This window comes from Oreochromis aureus, linkage group 17, assembly GCF_013358895.1.
Source record: "Oreochromis aureus strain Israel breed Guangdong linkage group 17, ZZ_aureus, whole genome shotgun sequence".
NCBI lineage: Eukaryota > Metazoa > Chordata > Actinopteri > Cichliformes > Cichlidae > Oreochromis > Oreochromis aureus.
The window spans coordinates 862,994-884,868 of record NC_052958.1 but is presented as its reverse complement, the minus strand read 5'-3'; the positions used below and the strand labels follow the sequence as shown (position 1 = coordinate 884,868).

At 40.4% G+C, this 21,875-nt stretch overlaps 1 protein-coding gene across 1 annotated transcript in view; it reads right to left on the bottom strand.

Annotated features, from left to right (window-relative positions):
- The window catches only part of arhgef39 (Rho guanine nucleotide exchange factor (GEF) 39), a 63,503-nt gene extending 56,488 nt beyond the window's left edge, over window positions 1–7,015 (bottom strand). Inside the window, exons 1-2 of the mRNA XM_031726302.2 lie at window positions 6,882–7,015; window positions 5,420–5,574 (exon numbers count right to left, since the gene is read on the bottom strand). Of these exons, the coding sequence (XP_031582162.1) occupies window positions 5,420–5,569 (150 nt within the window). The 5' untranslated portion in view covers window positions 5,570–5,574; window positions 6,882–7,015. The remainder of the gene's footprint in view (window positions 1–5,419; window positions 5,575–6,881) is intronic.
- Window positions 7,016–21,875: the final 14,860 nt, after the last annotated feature.

Below are 21,875 nucleotides of genomic sequence, written 5' to 3'. Positions count from 1 at the left end.
ACTTATTGTTTCGAGTAAAACACGAACACAGTGTACAGATGAGTCTTAATAGCTTACTTACAGCTGGGCTCGTCAGGCACTCTTCTTGGCTGCAGTGGTTATTATTATATTTACATGCTTCCAGCTCCCGTTTCTGCTCCGTGACAGCTCGGACTTTTCCTTTCTCTCCCTCCCTCTCTCACAGACACATCACGGGTATGGCAGTCCATTCTCCCTGCAGCACGGACTACACTGCCCACGAGGCTACGATCTTTAGGGCGATGCCTGTAACACTCTGCCTATTGCCTTCATATTAAATCATTTTTGGCAAAATAATTTTTTTTTAAAATTCTTCACGTCATTATGCGGGCTGCAAGTAGGGGTGACACGGGTGTGAGACTGAGAGACAGCCTAACATATGAAACAGCAAAAGACCGCTGTGTAATCCTTTTATTTCAACAAAGTAACTGTATTCTGAATACCACCTTTTTAACTGTAATGGAATACAGTTACTCATATTTTGTATTTTAAATACGTAACGCCAGTACATGTATTCCGTTACTCCTCAACACTGTTTACTAGAGAAGTATTACCAAAAATGCCTACTGAAGTTAGAGAAGGTCTGGTTGCCCGGCTCACCAGAGTGTCTCACTTTGCACTGACCACCGATATGTAGGACCTGTGAGCCATACATGAGTGTCACTATACATTTCTTGGAAGACCGGGAACTGAAAAGTGCCCGTCTCCAGACCAACTACTTTGCCCGAGATCGCAGGATGCCCCCACAAGCTGGAAGTTCAACCTGACTGGACTGGTTGTTAAAACAAATGACAATGAGGCCAATATGTCATCTGGCCATTGATGAGTTTAATACTTCATTAGTGGATTTGAAATAACAAAAAAATGCTAGGAATAATGTTAAATAAAAAGTTTACAGTATCACTTATAGAGCTAAATATGTCTGTTGGCCACAAGAAAATTATTTTCATAAGTGATAGCCAGGTTCTACATCTACCACATACAAAACTGGTACTTATTTAAATTATCAGACCTTTGGACTGTGTCTGTGCTTGTATTAGACTGAGGATTGTAACACTATGAGGATCCCAGCTGAGATGAGACAGGGAAACATTATGAAATACATAAGCGACTGAAACTGAAATATCTAAAAATATACATACCAGGTAGAGCTGGGCGATAAAACGATAACGATATGTATTGCGAAATAAATTTTTCTCGATAGAAAAATTAAACTATTGCGATAGACCTCATCTCTCTCTCTTGCTCTCTTAAAAAAAGAAAAGAAAAGAAGAACAGCCAATCCAAATTAAGTAGCGCAGAGCCGAACCAATCACAGCCGCAGCGTCACGTCACGTGACTTGTTACGTACAGCACAAGTGCCAAGCCGCGCATGTGTATTTGTTTGGGAAGCAGCCAGCCGCTGGTAACGGAGGAAAGTGTGTTTCGTAGTGATGTGTCGGTCGCGAACGAAATGGCTTGACGTGAACGACGCGAGCCGGCTCCTTATCGCGAGCCGGCTCCTTATCGCGAGCCGTGGGTTTTTTTCTTTCTTTCTCTCTCCCTCTCTCTCGCACTTTTTTCCGCTTCACTCCATGCGAGCCTTGTGCTTTGCGCTGAGCAGAGGGGGGGCGGTAGTTACAGTCGCAGTAGCACAGGAACAGAGCGGGAGGGAGAGAGAGAGAGAGAAAGAGAGCCAGGGACAACAACGTGACATTAGAAAGGTATAGTGATCATCCACAACTATTTTCAGTTGCAGATGATAAAGGATTCAGAAAGTTAAGAAAGCTATACAACAAGGAGAGATTGAAAATTTCCTTTTAGTTCTCAGTTTATTTGATATTGACAAAAGTTAGTCAATTTTGTCTGTTCTTCTGTAAAACAAACTAAGATTTATTTTCAGAATTAATATTTTGTTTCTAAGTGGAATTGACAATTTAGTTTTGTCTGTTTTGTTTGTTCTATTTTGAAACTTAAACGCTTTAGCGGCTGCCTTTTGTGTAGTTTGCAATATTTGCCTTTATTTATCTGAAAAATTCTCATGTTCCTTAAGTACATCTGCCCTGTTGAACTTATTATGGGAAATAAATATTAAAATCAAGACAAGCTGCTGATTATTTCACATTTTACTTGTGAGCAACGGCACATTTAAATCTTACAAATATAGTTATTTGGCTTATATCGTGATATATATCGTTATCGCCTGAAATGAAAAAAACATATCGTGATATGAAAAAATCTTATATCGCCCAGCTCTAATACCAGGGCTCGCAAAATTTCAAAATCCCTGGTAGCCCTTCGGGCAGGCACTCTTCAGTTTGTGGTAGCCCAAAATAAATTTAAGTAGCCCGAATAAAAAAGAGAGCAATTTTTTGATTGATGTTTTGTTTCGGAAACAAAACATTAATCAAATTGTTGAAACACAAATTACAACATTGTATAAAAATTACAATCATCAACTCAAATACTTGGTTCTAATTGAACAGAAATTTCTATGAACTTGTAAGAACTGTGTAGAACATGAATCAGTCTGTGTCAGATCCTGAATTTGAAATTTCCACTGAAGTCACGGGTAAGAGGTAAGTGGAACCAAGATCGAGGCCATTTATTTTTTTTTTAAGTTTGCAAAGACTGCTAAATTTTGCCAGTGGTAGTTCACTCTTTGCAACATAGTACGCTGTTCTAAACAGATTTTTCAGGTTTATTTTTAGTATGTTCTTTGCAATTGGTGTTTGTTCTGGGAAAGATATTGCAGACTGAGCAATAATGCATTTCTTGCATTTCTCATGGGTTCTAATGGGGGTCTTTCTTAAAATTACTGGTCCCAGTAACAAAGGCGCTTGTCGACTCAGAAATCGAGGGAAAACCAACAACACACCCGGCAGAATATTATGTTATTTACAGGGATGCACATAAGTGGTCCGCAGGTGCGCATTTGCTGTCAAAATAAAAGACACGCACCAGATAAGAAGTTGCAACGCGCGTTTGCGTACATATTAAAGGCACTGTTTTTGTCCGCTAGAGTGGGATTTTCACGGCATATTCTGCACCACATCTCTGTGCGTTCATCATTTGTTTGAAGCCAGCTCACCTCCTGCAACCACTTTTCCGAGAATACGCGCTTCTTTTGCGGTTCGGACTCCTTCTGACATTTCTTTGGAGGTGGAGGAACACCAAAGTAATTGCTTAAAGGAGCTTGCTTTAAGAGTTCTAAACAAATGTCTGTCCTCCTCCAGAAAATCTTATGTACGCAAACGCGCGTTGCAACTTCTTATCTGGTGCGCGTTTTTTATTTTGACAGCTGCGGACCACTTATGTGCACCCCTGGTTATTTAGCTCGTCATATTCCAGCCACAGAAATTCTTTTGTCCATGAAACCATAAAGCTGCACTTTCTTTTTCCCTCATAGTCTGATTTGTCATAACTTTTACGTTTTGTGGTTGGCTTTTCTTTGGCTGTCACTTCTTCACCCTGACTTGTCTTATTTGGCTCAGCAGAACTAAAATATATATCCTGCTGCTTTTACACACGTACTTACATAACGGTCAGCGATTCTCTGCACAATCAACCTCTCACATGTTTAAGCTTGCTGTGGGAGATTTCACTTGTCAGGTTTGAATAGTAAGCTAATGAGTGATAAGACGATCTCATAGGAATCGGTGCGCAATTAATCGTCACTCACCGATCAGTGCTGCCGCTCTCTATACACAGTTCGCGCAATCGCAAAGTGAAAGCAAAAAGCAAGCGCAAATTCAAACGCGATTTCAATATGTCACATATTGACAGTGGCTCCCCGATGCCAATGACATAATTACTCAGCTACATTTCCGAAAGAATGCAAAAGCAATGACATATATTTTTCCTTCCTATGATAGCCCGACGGGCAGGGCTGAGATAGATTTTGGTAGCCCGACTGGAAAGTTCGCTAGCCCCGGGACGTCGGGCTAGCGATTTTGCAAGCCCTGCATACTTATACAATCTTATACTATACCCTACTTATAACCTACTAAACAGAGATGGATGTTAATTTGCCTTTGAGGGATCTGCTCTTAACATAAAAATCAAAGTGATTTTCAAAGTTTGTATTTTGTGTGTTACAGGACATGGTGTGGGTGATGCCCACTGGGTCTTCCAAGTCACCAGCTAATCACAGAGGCAGCAACTCACAGGGGATCAAGATCAGGGGTTCTGGAGCAGGAACTTTCTAAAGTCTGGTCTGTCGACAGAACAATCAGACCTCTTGTGTGGCAGGACATAGAGGTCCTGGAGGCAGTTATGAAAGCTCTGAAACCCTTTCAGGACTTCACTGACGCACTTTCAGGAGAAGAATATGAGACACTGTCGTATGCCAGACATGTGCTACACTAGTCACCTCGCACCTGGAGAGGAGAGCTGCGTAAATCCATGAAGTCCAGCGATGTGGATTAGCTCAACAACAAACAATATGCAGAAAACTACCAGTGACCTGTTACCTGTTGGACATTGCCCTTTTTGTGGATCCACAGTTCAGGGCCAAATACATCCTCAGTGAGAAAATGGATGCACTAAAACTTAAAACTTTGTTGGAGGCAGAGTCTCTGCTCAGTATTTCTATAAACTCCATGCTCAAAAAAATGTTTTGTCTCACTCCCATTTCTTCTTGTTGCATGTTGAAGCTCTACTTGGAACCTTGTTAAGATCCAACCAGGAAAATAGGATTTTTTGTCATTTTTCAAGTGGTCTTAAACTTTTGATCAGGACTGTATATCAAGAAATCGTCAAAATGTCGTATTGAAATCAAAATGGCAGACTTACTGTTAGGTTTGGGTTAAAGGTCCACTTTTTTGTGTCTTGGGATGTTATCATATTGTATTCCTGTAGCTCACTCTAAGTGCTGGTAATACTTTCATAGGTGGCGCTATGGAGACATTTTGTAATATCCATACGTGAAACCAATAAGATCTGTACATTTTCACCAGACCTGATGTGTGTGCAGAATTTCATGAGTTTTTGACCATGTTTAGGCAATTATTTTGCCAAAATAATGAATGTAGCAGATACAGCTTCATTTATCATACAGTAAATAGAAACACAATACGGCTCCTCCACTTTTAGTGCTCGGACCCTAAATATAGCCAAGATAGCTAATGGAAAATGGTTTAAGCAAATTTCACGAAGGCAAAAATTACCTCAGAGGAGCCCTTAAGACGATTCCTGGCCTATAAAAACTTTACTGCATGTCATTCTAGTGCCACACTTCCTGACTGTACTGTAACTATCCAATAAAGACAAAAGTCAAACAGTATGTGGGTACCCTTAGCATCAAAAGTCTGACATTAGTACTAGCACTTAAGTATTCAGACACATAAGTCATATTACATTATGAAATACATGCTGTATGATTTTAAGACCATGAATAGGTCAAATATGCTGTAGTACATACAGTGGTGACCAGCTCCAGCTTTTGGCAGTAGCGTTGTTCTGTTTGCACCATTTCTTTGGCTATTCGACAGAATTTTCTTTGCCACAAGTCTCTCTGCTCCTGGACACTGCTGCACCCGAGAGGATCCAAAGGGCGAGGCGAGAAACTCATCCTCACTGTGACAAGAACAGAAAAGAAACACAACCAAAGTGAATTATCTACCACAGTAAAGGAAAGCAGACCACTAGAGGTAAAAGATGTAACGCTTCCCTAAATGACTGAATATTTGTGGATAGATGTGTGAACTGAGTTTTGTTTGTTTTTTAAATAATTTGTTTGATATGGTGGAGCATATGCTTCTGCCTGCTCAGAAAATGGTAACTTCCAAGCATAACACGCATCTGCAGAGTTCAGCTTTGGAGGAAAAAAAGTCTTTAAAATAAAGCGCAAAACAAGAATGGCACATTATAACAATTCTTTGTTGTTTTGTCTGATAAATATCATTAAATAAATATATATACATATATATATATTTATTTAATGATATTGAACAATATTGAACCATAAATGAAACCAAAAGACATTACATGGACAAAATTACTAGGCCACCAACACATAACGCCTACAGGTGGTAGCCATGGAAGCCCCTTCCATGAAGCTCCCAGTATTGAGAATAATCCCAGAGGATGTTTGGAAGGCTGCAGTTATTGAATCAGAAGAGGATTTATGATTTTTATGCACATGTGCCTCAGCAGTCAGTAACCTGCCCTGTAACTTTACATGGTATACCATTTCAAAGCTGAGCTGCTGCGGTTTCCAAACGCTTCCACTTTGCAGTACCTGCTGGTCATGGAATATCTCAGAGGGAAGAAATGTCACAAACTGACTGTTTTCAACAGTAGCATCTATTACAGTACGACGCTCAAATTCAGCAAGCTCTTTAGAATAATCAGCAGACTGCACAACTAGATGCATGCTTGATTTTCTACCTCTGTGACAATGGGACTGAAAACACCCGAATTCAATGCAATTTTAGTTAAACAGCGCCAAATCACAACAGTCACCTCAAGGCGAATTCCACTCAACTACATCTTAAAGGAACAGTTCAACGTAAGCAAGTAACGACTGCTCGTGTTGTTCAGTTATTACATGAACCCCTGAACACAAAGTGTTCTGTTGAGTTTGATGTTACTGACATTTGTCGAAATGTTTCATTCAGTGTTCAGACTAAAGGCTCCAACATCTGTTTCTATCTAAGTCGCTCGGTCTTTTAGATATTTCTGGAACATTTCATGAACGAGATGTTTATCAGCTGTCGAGTTATGGACCGTTTCAACCGGTTATGAGGACGAAAAAACTTGTAAAAACTTTTTTCAGCGAATTTATTGTTGCAACAAAACGTCTTTGAATGAGAAGTTAATTACTTTACAGAGATGAATTTGTTTTTATGGTTTGTTTAACGGTAAAGCGACACTAGGCTTACCTTTCTGTAACGTCTCTATTTTCAATCAAGGCGCTCTTTCGGAGATTCTGCTTCCTCTTTCCGGTCTGTTTGAGCAATGACCTTTTCTTCCACACGCTGATTGGCTGCTTCACAAGCGAACTACAGGAAGCACCCCGTTCTCAGCGGAAGTAAACAATGTTAACTATTCCAAAGTTAAACCAACTGTTTACAATATAAACAAGATGTTACAAGTAAAAATAGTCCAGGTCTCGTAGTGAGGGGCGGTAAAGTTTCATGGCCGCAGGTAATAATAATTTCTGGGCTCTTAGAGCCACAAATGTAAACTGTGTTCAAGTCCCAGCGGACACCGGGCCATCTGGGCTTCCACTGTATACCTCTATTTTTATTTGATTTGATTTCTTTAATGAAGAGGACGTTTGCTCTTTTAAATAAACAGAACAGGTCGTCAACTCTGTACTAAATACATAGATTAACATATATCAACATATATTAACACATGGTTTAAATAAGATGGTTTTCTACATAAGATGACTTTCTACACGATGAAGCAAAAGCTGCTGTGATAAAGAAAGAAATCTGTCTGCACGACACTTTGGACTTAAACTGTGAGAAATAAATGTGTGAAATTACACCGAAGGCTCTGATAGACCATTGCCCAGAGTGTCCAGTTTTTTCTTAACTGTAGTTGTAAACAAACAAACAAACAAACACAAACCTGAATTTTTTATGTTAGAAAGAGAAACAAAGTTTTCTGTCATTTCATTGTTTATTCCTAATTACTTTATGTAGTGGGAATCGTCATAAAAGAGCTTTTTATCAGTAGGAAAAGCTGTAAAACTTATAAAAATATAGTTAGCCCAAAATGTCTGCTTGTGCTTGTTTGTGGTGAGCAGCACATTCAGGCCTGTGAGACTCATTTACACACTGAGCCATGGCTCTGTGCTACATGCACACATTTGTGCATCTCTGCCATTCAAACACACTTTTTGCATGTAGTTTATGTAATTTTCAATACTGAACTGTATAATGAATCTTTTCTAAGGAAGCAATTTTTTATTCAGTGTTTTCATAACAAACTTATTTTTATGCATTTAGTGAGAACATACATGAGGTTTAAGGTCCTGGGCAGCTTTTTGTCCTCCCCGGTTGAAAATAACTAAAAACGGGTATGACTTTATCAAGCTCCTAATTTTATAAATTTGACATTCAGCTTTTCAGTCTCCGGTATCATTGAAGTGCAGCCAGATGCTGCTCATTTGAGCTTTGCATTTAAATCCCTCTCCCAGTCTCTTTGTGCACCTGGCCTGTACCACTTCACTTGCTGTCCTCGGACACCTGACCCCTCCCTTCTTTCGCATAACGGTATGATCCCAGTCTGTCTTTGCATGTGATTGGCCGTATGGTGTGCACATTAAAATAAAGTCCCACCCCTGCCTGCACGGGCTGGCTCCCACATACCGACAAACAGCTGACATATGAAATGATGTCATAGGTCTGAGACCCCTGGTTTAGAAACCCTGCAGATTAGGGGTGTCAAACATAAGGCCCGGGGCACAGAATCAGCCAGCCAGTGTGGGTGTTCTGATTTCGAACTGTAAACTGTGCTTGTGTATGTTTGATAGCTTGTTCTTTAGTTAAAGACTCCATCCGCATTGCCATCCATCCATACACCGAAGTAATAGATAAAAGGTATATTATATATTTTATTATTATTTTTTTATCTACTACAGAAGTTTGTTTTTATTATAGTGGGTTCACAGTTTAAACAAAGTAAAATCCATGAATGAACAAAACCTTTGTTTCACCCCATTTAAGATCAAAGTGGGCTGTATGTGCCCACAATGTAAACTAACTGGGAACATTATTTTTAATGGCGGCTCAGCAATTTGTGCCATTGGAACTACCTCCCATCGAGCTTCCTGTCCTTTGGACGCCATCACTAAACCTACAAACATCTGTCTCATTGAAAAATATCAACAGACTTCTTCTCTGCATGACAACTACTGTATCCTTTATGTTTTGAATATAGGTTATACAGGTTTTATTGAATCACATCACAGAGATGTTTCACACACAGCTGGATATTGCTACATAAGTTTGTAGTAAAGAAATGGTTTCAGCTGTCACGTTATCTTCAAGTGTCACAAGACAATGCTCACAGAAGATGTGATGTGGAAATATTCACAAGTACAGCCTGAATCACATTTTCCACTATTCCCTGTAAACAAGACAAGTGTTATAGGCTCTTACAATATTTAAAACAAAGTGACAGTTATATGTACAATACATAAAGGATATTAAATCTAGAGCCATTGCAGGCAGTACGGCATTTTTAAACAGCATTTTCTAGAAAAAGCAAAGTACTTTACATGATGCAGTAAAATATTAAATGATATTAAGATAGCATAGTGTGTGTTTAATATTACAGTAAGAGTTTGGCAACTGTCAAAGAAGAACTAACCCATTATGATTATCAAACTGTTTCTGAACTGGGTTGTTTTAGCCTAAGTCAGGATCCTGGGTCTCTCGACCCAGCGTTTTGTGTTCCTTGTGTCTTTGTGATTTTGTATTATGATTGATGTTTACGGTTCTCTTTGTTAATCTTAGTTTATCCCATAGTGTCCATTTTTCTAGTTTAGTTCCCCTCGTGTAGCTGCCCTCTGTGTGTCTGTGTTTATATTGTGATGTTAGTTCTGGTGCTGTGTTCCCCTCCTGCCTCCCATTCCCTGATTGCTCCTGTGAGTATATAAGCCCTGTGTTTTCTCCTGCTTGTTGCTGGTTCATCTGCATTGTCTCCCTGTGTATTCAGGTTTCGGTTCGGTTTCATTAGTTTTCCCAGTGTAGAGTTTCATGAGTTTGTGTGTATGCTATCTCCGTTCCTGTTGAATAAATCTCGTTCTCAGCACAACCTTTGCCTTCATTTGGGTCCTTACCCCACCTCCACACGGCTTGCCTCGTCAGCCGTGACAGCTTATTTATATTACAGTAGATTTATTGGATTTCTGTATTTACTGGACGTTGCACCAGCCTAGTAAAAATGTCACACTGTGCAGCAGTACACTGTATGAATTTGCAAAGAGGACCCAAAATGCAGACACCAAGGAACAGGAAACAAAACTTGAATGTTAACAAAAAGCATGCCCTTTAATATGGCTGATAAAAAAGGAATAAAAAGAAAAGGCAGATTCACACAGGAGAGAAACTAACTAGAACTAAACTGGGAAAATTAAATGCTGAACAAAACCTTGAATGTAGAAAAATCCTGGAAACATGACATGAAACAACACACGACCTGACAACGAATGAACAGAAACACACGGACTAAATACACACAAGGGCGATTAGGGGAAGTGGAAACACATGGGGAAACAGCTGACACTAATCTGACATAACGAGGCAAAGGAAGCAAAGTTGACTTCACTGAGATAGGACACAGACCTTTAAAATAAAACAGGAAACATGAGACGCAGATGTGACAATACAAACTTGATAACATAAGACATGAAACACAAGGGTGAGGGAAACTTAAATACAGGGGAAGAAAACACAAGGGGAATCTAATAAACAAATGAACTTCGATAAATGAATGAATTTAAACATCAACATCAAAATAAACTAAAACTAAAACGCTGGGTCAACAGACCCAGGAACAAGACAAAGAAGTGGATTTTCAGGTCCCTTTTTTGTTTTTGGGTCTACAGCAAGTCATGGCACTTCTTTTAGACCAGATGTTTTTATGATGTATGAACTACTAAGGGTGGATTTTGAAAAGTGCTCAATAAATAATAATTATTCTATTATTATTTCTTATTCTAAAAGTATTTTATAAACATTATTGATTAAATTTATCTTCACTTTTCCCCTATAATGTTGCACCTAAAATTCTTAAGTGTTTGTTTCAATCTAAACATTTGTTATCATCTTCAGGATTTCTGTCTTAACGTGCTATAAATAAACTTTACTTATCTAACCTAATGTTAGTTTGGAGCAGAAAACGGTCAGGTTTAGTCATTAGGCAAACATTAATGTTAGACTGCTCTCATCAGAGGGAGGTAACGTCACAGTGTTATTCCACATTAACTGGGCGATATCTATATTAAAATCAAGACTAGTTAACATGTTCTCATTTCAGAGGATGATCCATAGGTTTGTGTAACCTTGGTGCCTGTAATTGATAAATCTATGTTTTTAGTATAGAGCTGATGAGTTGTTCTTTTTAGTATAGAGAAAAAGAAGCAATTAAAATAAATAGAAAGAAATCATGAATACAGTGAAAGCTCAGATGTCCCAGTTTTCCACTGGGACTTGAATGCAGCTCAAATTTGTGGCTTCAGGTGAAAATGGCAGCAAAATTTGTCTGAGAGCCCCGCGTGTCCATGTGACGTGATCTGTGCAGACAGTTTGGACACACACACGTTTAAGGGTTTGCAAGTGAGCAAAGAGGACGTTACATGAAGTTTTAGGGCATATTCACAGCTACAGTTACTCTGATCTGACTCACTTAAGAAGTTTGTAACTTTTCCTTTTGTTTTGTCAGAGTGTCATGGTTCGGGGTCATTTTGACCCAGCATTTTGAGTTATGGTGTTTTTGTGATTTCGTTGTGTTGTAATGTGTAATCCTGTGTTTCGTGTGCTCTGTTTTGCCGCTAACTCGTCCCAGCTGTGTTCCCCGTGTGTTTCCATTTCCTTCATCACCCTCATGTGTATTTATTGTGTGAGTGTTCCTTCCTTCATTGTCAGGTTTGCTGTTTATCCTGCATCACGTTCCATGTATCTCATGTTCAGGTTTTTCCATGTTTCAGATTTTTTTGTTTCTTATCCCTAGTGTTTAACGTTTCTAGTTTTCCCAGTTTAGTTCATGTTAGTGTTGCTTTAGTGTCTGTCTGCTTTTGTTTCTTATTTTCTAACAGCGAATAAATCGTCTCGCTTTTCGTTGACATTCCACTCCTTTATCTGGTTTGTCTGCATTTGGGTCCTCACTTCAACACATCTGCCACCAAGCCGTGATTCGAGAACAATCCAAGTAAACTCCCGACTTGATCAACAAGCTCCACAAACTTGCAGTGGATCCAGATGAAACTGATGTGGTCTCTCTTATGACCATAAAACTATAACTGAGACAGAGGATACTGTCAGAAAACGACTACAGCAAGACAGCTCCTTAGAAAACAGAACCATCTTCATAACCAATCAGATTTACACTGTTAGGCCTCTGCGTCACCACCACATGTATCAAATACAATATTAATGCAAAGTATTAGAAATACAACATTTCTACAGACGAAAACAGATGTGCCGCTTGTAGCCAACCTTTACATGGAGGAAGTGGAAACTAAAGCTCTGTGCTCTCCACACTGTGGAGTGTAAAAGCATCAACACTGAAGTTTACCTGAAGCCCGCACACAGACCTGCACCTCCTGTGTCCCACCACCCTCTGGAACACAAATTCAGTTGTTTTCATTCATACCCAAGTGCAATTATTGTGTTCACTTCTTCACAAATCAACTGTGCCAAGGGTTGTTTAAACATCCTTCAAATTTGTATGCACAGGAAGCTTGTTGAATGTGAAAATGATCAGATTGTGCTTAAATAATCACTATTCAGGTATGGATGTACACGTTTGTTTAAATGTTTTACATGTCATCGAAAGTAAAGTGTAAAGTGTGTTGTGTTAGTCCCCGAAGGGAAATTACTCCTCTGCATTTAACCCATTCACCCAGTGAAGCAGTGGGCAGCCACCAGTGCAGCGCCCGGGGAGCAGTGTGTAGGGGCGGTACCTTGCTCAGGGGTACCTCAGGGTAGCCGTTCAGTGGGGTCGAACCCCCGACCTTCCGATCATGGGGCAGACACTCTACCTACTGAGCTATCCCTGCCAAACTGCTTTGCATTTGTGTTTGGATTGGCACATCCATTCATGACTCCTTAAAAGTTACACACCGGTCACTGCACACATTTGTTGGAGATTATGCATCGGAATTTCAGGAGCGGGACCACGCCTCTGCACGCTGTCATCTATATAGGTTCCCCCAGTTCTGCAAACTGATTATTCTCGTTTACGTGCCCCTCCCTCCCTCCCTCCTTGTTCTCAGTTCTTTAACTTCTTCATTTCTATTTAGTGCACGGGGATCTGCCAGGCCCGGGAGCCGTCGCCAGTCCCCTTCTAGGCCTTCCCCAAACCGCAGCTCAATTCATGTCAAAGCATTCACTTTTTCCTACTAAAACACTGTCAAACCTAAAATGAGGACGTGGGCCCAGCTAGTGAATAAAACTTCCTGATTCTGATTCTGAAGAGGCACCAGGCAGACCCAGGACATGCTGGAGAGATTAAATCTCTTGACTTGCTTGGGAATGCCTTGTTGTTCCCCCAGATAAGCTTGAGAAAGTCTGGGCTTCTCTGTTTAGGCTTCTGCCCCTACAACTCGGCCCCAGATCAGCAGAAGAGAATTGATGGATGCTTTACTTTTTCCATTAATTCTCTGACGTGATTATGTTAATCCCACAGCCGATCGATCTTTTATATAAGGTCTGTGATACTGATGCCCCTTTTAAATGCCGTGATAAGTAAGTACATCATGGATGTCCCAAAAAAAGCTGAGATGATAGTACAAATTTTTCACTCATCTCCTTATTATGTCATTGTATAGAAATATGTAGATATTGAACAATGCAACAAGATGATAACAGCCTCTGGATAAAACTGGTATAAGAAAAACTAATCATATTAGTATCATTTCATATTATAATGCAAACAGACCCACCATTCCCTATTTGTTTTATATAACACTTAAATCTATATAAACTGTTCCACTTTTATTGTTCATGTCATTTTCATTCAATCCATGGTTTTTATGATTTTCTCCCAGCAACTTTGCGCACTTGCAGCAGGATGCTCATGTTCTGCAGGTAGTGTGGTAGTCTTAAGATAGGATAGTGAGCTAAAACCCTTCAAATTGCTGAACAGATGAAATGCATCTTTAATGGAGAGATTATTAAAATGCATGATTTTGGTAGGCTCTTTATTGTTTTCAATTATATTGTGTTTTCAGTACATTTGGTAATATAATAATTGGCTTCAAAACAGACCTTTGCAAATTAGGCTTCTTTCGCCTCGAGGCGATGAAGGCATAAACCGTGCAGGAGACCACAGACAAAGGCTCTGCTGGTTTTTACCTGAGGATGGGGGGAAAAGTAAAAGCATCAATAATCTACCAAGTGGAGGAACTCTCCCAAGGTTTTGGAGTCTTTCTGTGTTATTCACAGCTGCTATAGCCTATAGACTCATAATTGACCTCTGCACTTTGTAAAAAAAAAATTTAAAAACTTTATGAGATGAAAGATGGTGATGTTTTGTAATTCAACTTTTGAGTCCCCCTTCTCCCCGATCCAATAGTATTGAATTGCAAGTCATGAATTATTCAACGCACAGGAGGCGAGGCTACCTTAGCAGGAAGATGTTATATGAAACAAGGTTGCAACACCAAGTGATATCAAATGAGCTGACACAAAAAGAAAACAAACAAACAACAACAACATAAAGTAAATAAATTGAATAAAAATAAGAGCAGTGTTAGACAGAGATGTCTTAAGGGAGAACTGGAGGGATATTACTGTCCAATAGCAGTTTTTCCACAGGATGCTGGTGCATGATGTGAAAAAAATCTCTTTAGTGTTTACTGATGTGGAATCCCATTATCTACCTTTGCTGAAGAGGGGCAAAGGCTTAATTTATGTCCTAATGCTTCAGTGCCAGCTCTTCACTTAACTTCTGGGTTATAATTAACAATGTTTTTATCAAACGGTAATCATAGCATCAAGTGTTGACACTTCTGGGCAGCTCACAAGTACATAATTGTAGCTATTAAATGTACTGTGTTTGGAGCTTTTATGCAATTGTCTGATAACTCTTTAAAGTAAAGTCTCATGAGCTGTGATGAACGCTTTAAACACACAGTTATTTAGAATGGAAGTCTAACATTGCTTTGTCTAGCAAATCTTTTCCAGATTGTTCAAACGTGTTATTGGTTCTACAAGAGCAAATGAAACAGGAACTTTACGCACATTTTATTTTGAGTAAGCAAAAAAACCCTCAGTGTGGTTGAAAAGTAATTGGTTATAACTGTATCATGGTTCTGGGTCTTTTGACCCAGCATGTTGAGTGTCATGTCCCTTTTGTATCATGCTGTTCTAGTTTATATGGTTTAAACTTCAGTGAGTTCTGTTTGAGTTCTCTATGTTTTCCCATCTCGTTCTTGTCTGTTTAGCTTCGTCCCGTGTCTGTGTCTTCCTCACTATGTTGGTTATAGCGTCGTGCCTTCAGCGTGCGAGTCTTTCATGTCCCCTGTGTTTAAGTCTCCCTCGCCCTTTGTGTGTCTCATTGATGTCTTTGTCTCCCTTCGTGCCCCTCTCGCTGTGTGTTCGTCTCCTCCTCCTGTTTACATGTTTCCCCTTACCACGACCCGCTCAGTGAGAGAAGGAATGATGGCGGCGTGGACACAGACAGCGCTGCTCTCTGTCCCGACCAGGAGAGTTCACACCCTGCATGCTCCACAAATCATCAATGGTGCTGCTGTGGAGAGGGTACACAGCACCCAGTTCCTTGGTGTGCACAGAAGATCTCTCTTGGTCACTAAAACTCAACAGTGACTCTACTTCCTCTGCAAACTGAGGAGCGCATCACACTTGCTCCATATATTTCATTTTAAGCGTTGTTGTCAATATATTTCACACTAAAAAATGCTTTGTGTCACTCCCATTTCTTTTTGTTGCATTTTGAAGCTCTACTGGAACCTTGTTAAGATCCAACCATGCAAAATAGGATTTGTTGCCATTTTGATCTGGACTGTATAACTCCTCTCCCCCCTTATGCTGAGGAGCTATCTGATAAGAAACCGTTGGTAGCTTTTTACCGCAGCACCAAAGAGAGTGTCCTCGCCTACTGCATGATGCCCTGATATCAGCTTGTCAACCAGGACTCCAGGAACGCTGAAGTGTAATCTATGAACAGCATGCTGATACAGTTTCTTGGTTGTTCGAGGTGGCAGAGTGCTGTGTGTAGAGCGATGTCACTGAGCTTTCATTTGAAATTGTTTGCCAGTGCTGGGAAGAATGATAGGAGCTGTGCAAAGTAACACGAAACCTCCTCTGCTGTTAGAGAGAGTTGCATGAGGTCTCACAAATGTCCACAAGTGATGCCACCAATCAGTATTGTTTTAGGCTGAAGACAACAGATTAATAAAGTTAGAACCAGTTTAATGTCTGACAGAACTGTCAGACATTAAACCATTGTAGCTAGAGTGGGTTTCATGTTTTAGCAAAAAGAAGAATTTTTAGACTTAAAAAGCCAACTCCTTTGTTCTGCTGAATTTGGTTTTTTATTTTTTAATTCTCAAGAGTGAGTGACACAATTATAGAATTATATTATGGAATAGCGCTAACACTTCATGTAGTAAACCCCAAACTCCTATCATTAAAAAAATGTGACACTTGAAGACATCTTCCTACTCTGCTTAGCAGCTATTTTAGTGAAGCCTGCATCAACATAACAAACAGGGTGCACGGCAAGACCACGGGCCAGGAATGGCTTCAATAAGAATCAAGAATAACTTTACTGATCTCAAAGGGAAATTCATATGTCTGACGTATCTGTGTTGAGAAACGTGAAGTTAGAGAAACCACCAACAGTACTCAGTTGTCATCCAGGGGCCAGAGCAGGCGGCATCAACTGCTGGTAAAGATAAACAGAAATGGACTGTGATGTTCTGGCTGTTTCAACCACCAGGTTAGTGGAAGCTTGGTGGTTGCAGAGTTGTTCCTGAACACCCTGACCAATTTCCTCCCATTTGAGGGTCAAAACTGGAAATTAAAACATAACTTGGCAAAATGGACAATTGTTTGAACTGATGATCTGGAATCTGCTGTTGTTTAGAAATGCCTCCGAGACACCTTCCCAAGTTGAGTGCAGTGGGTTCAGGGCAGAGCCAGTGGAGGCTGCTTGACACCGCTGATAACGATCATCTAATCATGTCTCCCCTGTTTCTGTGGCTCACTGAGGATCTGGTTGGGGGAGGACAATCTCCAAGCTAATATAAAACAATCAACACCAGTAAAAGAGAGATAAATACAAAGGTTAAAACACAACTTCACAGTAAGCAAACTAAGAATGAAACTGTACATTATTAATTACAAACAGAAATTAAAAGTCCAAAAAACACATTAGAAATTAGAAAATGAACATCATGATCCCAAATTTAAAAAACAAAAGTGCAGATGAATGTTTGTGGTGACTAAAGCATCCTGGTATTTGGAGTCAGTTTTATTTTGTAGTGAATTCTACACTGAAGCAACCAACACGTTACATGTGATATTTCCTATTCTCTAATAAGGAAGGAGAAAGCAGGGTGGTGTGGGGGGTGGGGGTCTAATCAGGGTGGGGGTTGGGGTATCAAAAGCTGTCTCAGAGATGGGTGTGTGGTGGGATAATGGGAGGAGGGAGGTGTCTGTGAGACAGTGAAAGAGGGGAGGATGTGGGTAATTATTTTGAAGGGTATTAAGTCATCAGATTTACTTTTATCTTGACTGCATTGTAGAAGTCGTGCATAATTAATGGAGGGAGCTTATTAGGAAAAGATGATTAGGCAAATTACACAGGTGTCGGATGGATTTTTCATGATGAATTTTTCCAGGACACTCGTCGATTTCCATCTGTTCTGCTCCTTCGAGAATGTGTCTTCAGGGGAAATTAATATGACACAATAAAAAACAAATTGCAGGCTGGCAAAAACAGAAAATAAAAACAAAAACATGAATTAAGAGTCAGTGCTGAAAAAAACAAACAGTGAATTGTCATTTTTACAAGTTTTTGGGAAAATAACAGATTCATTTTAATGGACATTGGGAATTATATTTATCATGACTTTAGCAAATAACAAAAAACTCAACAAAAACTATACTTTGTCCTCAATGATTATATTTGATGTGACATCATTAAATTCTCATTCATACAGTGCAAAAAGTATTCACAGCACTTTACTTGTTCCACATTTTATTCAGAGCCTTTCCGCAGCCTTATCCAAAATGGATTAAATTCATTTTTCACCTGAAACCTTTACACACAATACCCCCATAATGACAAAATCAAAACCCAAGAAGCAGAGTCCTTCACTGCTCACATCAGCTCAGTGGATAGAAACATCAAGTTCCCCAGGGAAGACACAGAGGATAACTGTTTGCCATTCCCGGACTGTGCCGTGTGCACTGAGGAAAATAGAAACCTCAACATTGAAGTTTACCTGAAGCCCACACACATGGACCAGTACCTCCTTTTGACTCCTGCCATCTTCTGGAACACAAACTTGGAGTAATCAGGACCCTACAACACCGGGCAGAAAGCATTCCCTCTAAGCCAGAAGGGAAAGAAAAGGAACACAGAAACAGAACAATAATGTCTTACCCTTATGTAACAAGTTTATCAGAGAAACTCAGGAGAGTCTTCTCCAAGCATGAAATCCCAGTGTACTTCAGACCGGGTGGGGTGTGCTGGAGGTAGTGTTTGCTAATAGTCCAAATGGCCTAGAGCAGGGGTGTCGAACTCCAGGCCTTGAGGGTCGGTGTCCTGCAGGTTTTAGATCTCACCCTGGGTCAACACACCTTAATCAAATGATTCGTTCATTACCAGGCCTCTGGAGAACTTCAAGAAGTCTTGAGGAGTTAATTTAGCCATTTTAAATCAGCTGTGTTGGATCAAGGACACATCTAAAACCTGCAGGATACCGGCCCTCGAGGCCTGGAGGTTGACACCTGTGGCCTAAAGGAAGAAGCAGTTGGTGGGTCTGGAGATGTGGGACCTGATTGACTTGAGGCACCGACCACAGGGCAGCGGGTCAAACAGGTGGTTGGTGGGGTGCAAAGGGTCACCTTTGATGTGCCTGGTTTTCCTGAGACGGGAGGAGCTGGGGATGGACTCCAGGGGTGGGCAAAGGACGGCCACTTTTGGGCAGTGTTAATTACCTCCCAAGCAGCCTTCCTGTTCTCAGTAGTGGCCCCTGCGTACCAAACACGCAGGCAGTAGGAGAGGATGCTCTTCATTGAGGAGCAGTAGAAGGCCAGCACCAGCTTCTGGTCCAGGTTATTCTTCCTCAGGACACGGAGGAAATGCAGCCACTGCTGGGCCTTCTTTACCAGGGCGATGGTGTTGTGGGTCCAGGTGAGATCAGCGAAGATGTGGGTACCCAGAAACTTGAAGGTGTCCCGATTTGTCAGATTTGGCTGTAGGAAGAGCCCTGGTGGTTTCAAACCTTCCACTTACAGATAAATTTACTGTGCTCACAGGTGGACTCCAGTTAAGTTGTAGAAACATCTGATGATGATGTGTGGAAACAGGATGCACTTGAGCTCAACTTTGAGTGTCACGGTAAAGAGTGAGTATACTCTCTCTCATTCACCCTTTTCTTTTGATACAGGATTGTTGAAATTAAGGCGAAAAAACGAGTCAACGTACTCAATTTACTGTACAACAAATTATGATGACGTGTTCCACAATTTTATAAATGTGTTTTTGATGTGATGAAGCAAATTTGGCAGGAAGACATTCAGCAAAACCAAAAACCCGAGGAATTAAACATGTATAAAGATTTGGTCACTGTTGTTATCCTGGTCATCAAACTATATGGTGATCATAGCCACAAAAGACAAGTGAGAAAATACTGACTTTTACCTGAGTCTGTTTCTCTGCAGGTTCAGATCGTGCACGATGATCAGGAATAATTCGCTCCTGCAATACAGGAAGGAACCTTCCCCTCTTGGCTCAGTGTGACCACCATGTCTGTTCTTCATGTGGTCCTCTCCCACTTGCCATTATTGGGGTTCCCTGAAGAGTACTTCAAAGCCTCCTTAGATGTTTAGGCTTGTTCACACCTGTGAACCTACTTCATAAAACCCTAACCCTTCCACAAGCAAATCAGCGATTTTGTTTGTGCCGCCTTCATCTTAGCATTTTCTCTTGCTCACTGTTTGTGGTTAAGCTCATAATTTGTCCTAATTAAACAAAGTATGGTAAGTTAAAAGATTATTGACACATTTAAATATCCTTGTGGTCATTTAAAAAGTGTACTAAACTCACAGACAAAGACCTTGATGTTGAAGTGTAGGTGAATTAATCGAGCGTCTGAAGGTAAAGTAACAAACCGTCAGGAGATGCTGGCCTGCCAGGTGCCTCCCTGGGCATCGTAGACATCCCCGCTCATTTACATTGGATAATTTTGATGATGAAGAGGGTGACAGAAGTTTGAAGGATGACTGAGTGGACGGACGTGTGACCTGAGAGGTGAAATTGGATTTGGCTCCTGTCTGTTGGTAGAGGATGGCTACAAGCTCAGTAAACTGTAATGGCCAAGACCCCCCCCCCCCCAAAACACACACACACACACACTACCATTTTCAATTCATTTCCTGCAAAGCATGAAATTAAATCTAGTTATGATAATTACATTATGCTTATTTCATCCCAACTAGGTTTCTCATATTTATGATGTCACAGTTTTAATTAACAGCTGCACTGTTTATTCAGTTCTCATGTGCTCTAAGAGCAACTGGAGATTGATATAACCACCTGATGACAGCCTTTATTACAGACTGCTGATTGACAGCACTGCCACCACCACAGCGTCTGTGATTACACTGGTAATCTGTATAATTTGACTTGGACATATCCTCATTTGATTGAACGCCTTGAGGGTGGATGTGATGAAGTCTGACATAGATAGATCATGTCACCTTTAAAATGTCTCAGTGTCTGTTTAATGGCTAATTACATTACCAAAGCAAAGCCCAGACTGGTGGAAGTCCTCTGTCACCTTGGAGGAATTAATGATTAAATTATGAATTAAAATCCCTGAGGGCAGTAAAAGAAAGTTGAGATCTAATGTTAGCAAAGATACTTTAGAAGAAAAAATGAATGTGAAAATGTACCCCTACGTGTTGGGATCTGATGTGTCAGAGAGGAGAATTTGTGTGATATGCGCTCGATATAAAATAGGCAATAAATGAAATACACAAGCTTTTCTTAATTTCGGTGTGTGTATCCCCTCCCCTAACGCAGACAAGCTTTTGATTCATGTACCTGTGTTTGTGCAATCCTCCTTCCTGCTCATATTCAACATTTCCACTCTGTGTAACACACTTGAAAAGGCAAAGGCTCTTGGCTAGAGGGGTGTTGTACAGAAAGGAGGCAGAGGAATGCCTTGCCTATGGCACTGGCTCAGGGCATGGTGTGAGCTGGGACCACCCTACGTGATCATTCATGTTTCATTGTGGGTAGAGAGACTTTAAGTTTACCCCTCTCCCCCCTCCCACTTGAGTGAATTCTCAATACGGCAACAGAAAATCATGACACCCATAATTATACCTTGTGGATATTTTTCGTTTTCTTCTCTTGATCGATTAAATCATGCAAAACACTCCTAATTCCCCAGAGGATGATTTGTGTCTGAGAGCCGACTGCAAATGTCACGGATGACTGTTTGTGGCACCAGCATTGACTCTTAACTCTGCTGCAGACAGATGGGATTGGACTCTGTATGCAGCGCCTCTTCCAAACGAGCCACCGGCAGGGCCATGTAAACTACAGCTGAAGCCATTCATCACTCTGCTGATACTGACCTTTCAATATAACTAAAGCAGTGGCCAATCAATGACCATCTGTAATAATCTTGATATGTATAATGGAGTAATTTGTATATATTAGTGCTAATTTTTCACTTTGTAAACTCTGTAACATATTGTATGATTTAAATAGTTACTGTCTTGGAGCAGCTGTAACCAACATAATTTCCTTAGGGATAAATAAAGTATTCTGATTCTGATCAGGAGCTGATATGATAGGACATAACGTGACTATGCCTAAAAATGCCTGTCTGTAAAAGATGTAACATGCTTTACTATTCATTAAAGATCATGGAACAGCGGAAATGGCGAGTAAAGTGGATAATTTACTAAAGATATCGTGTAAGGAAATGC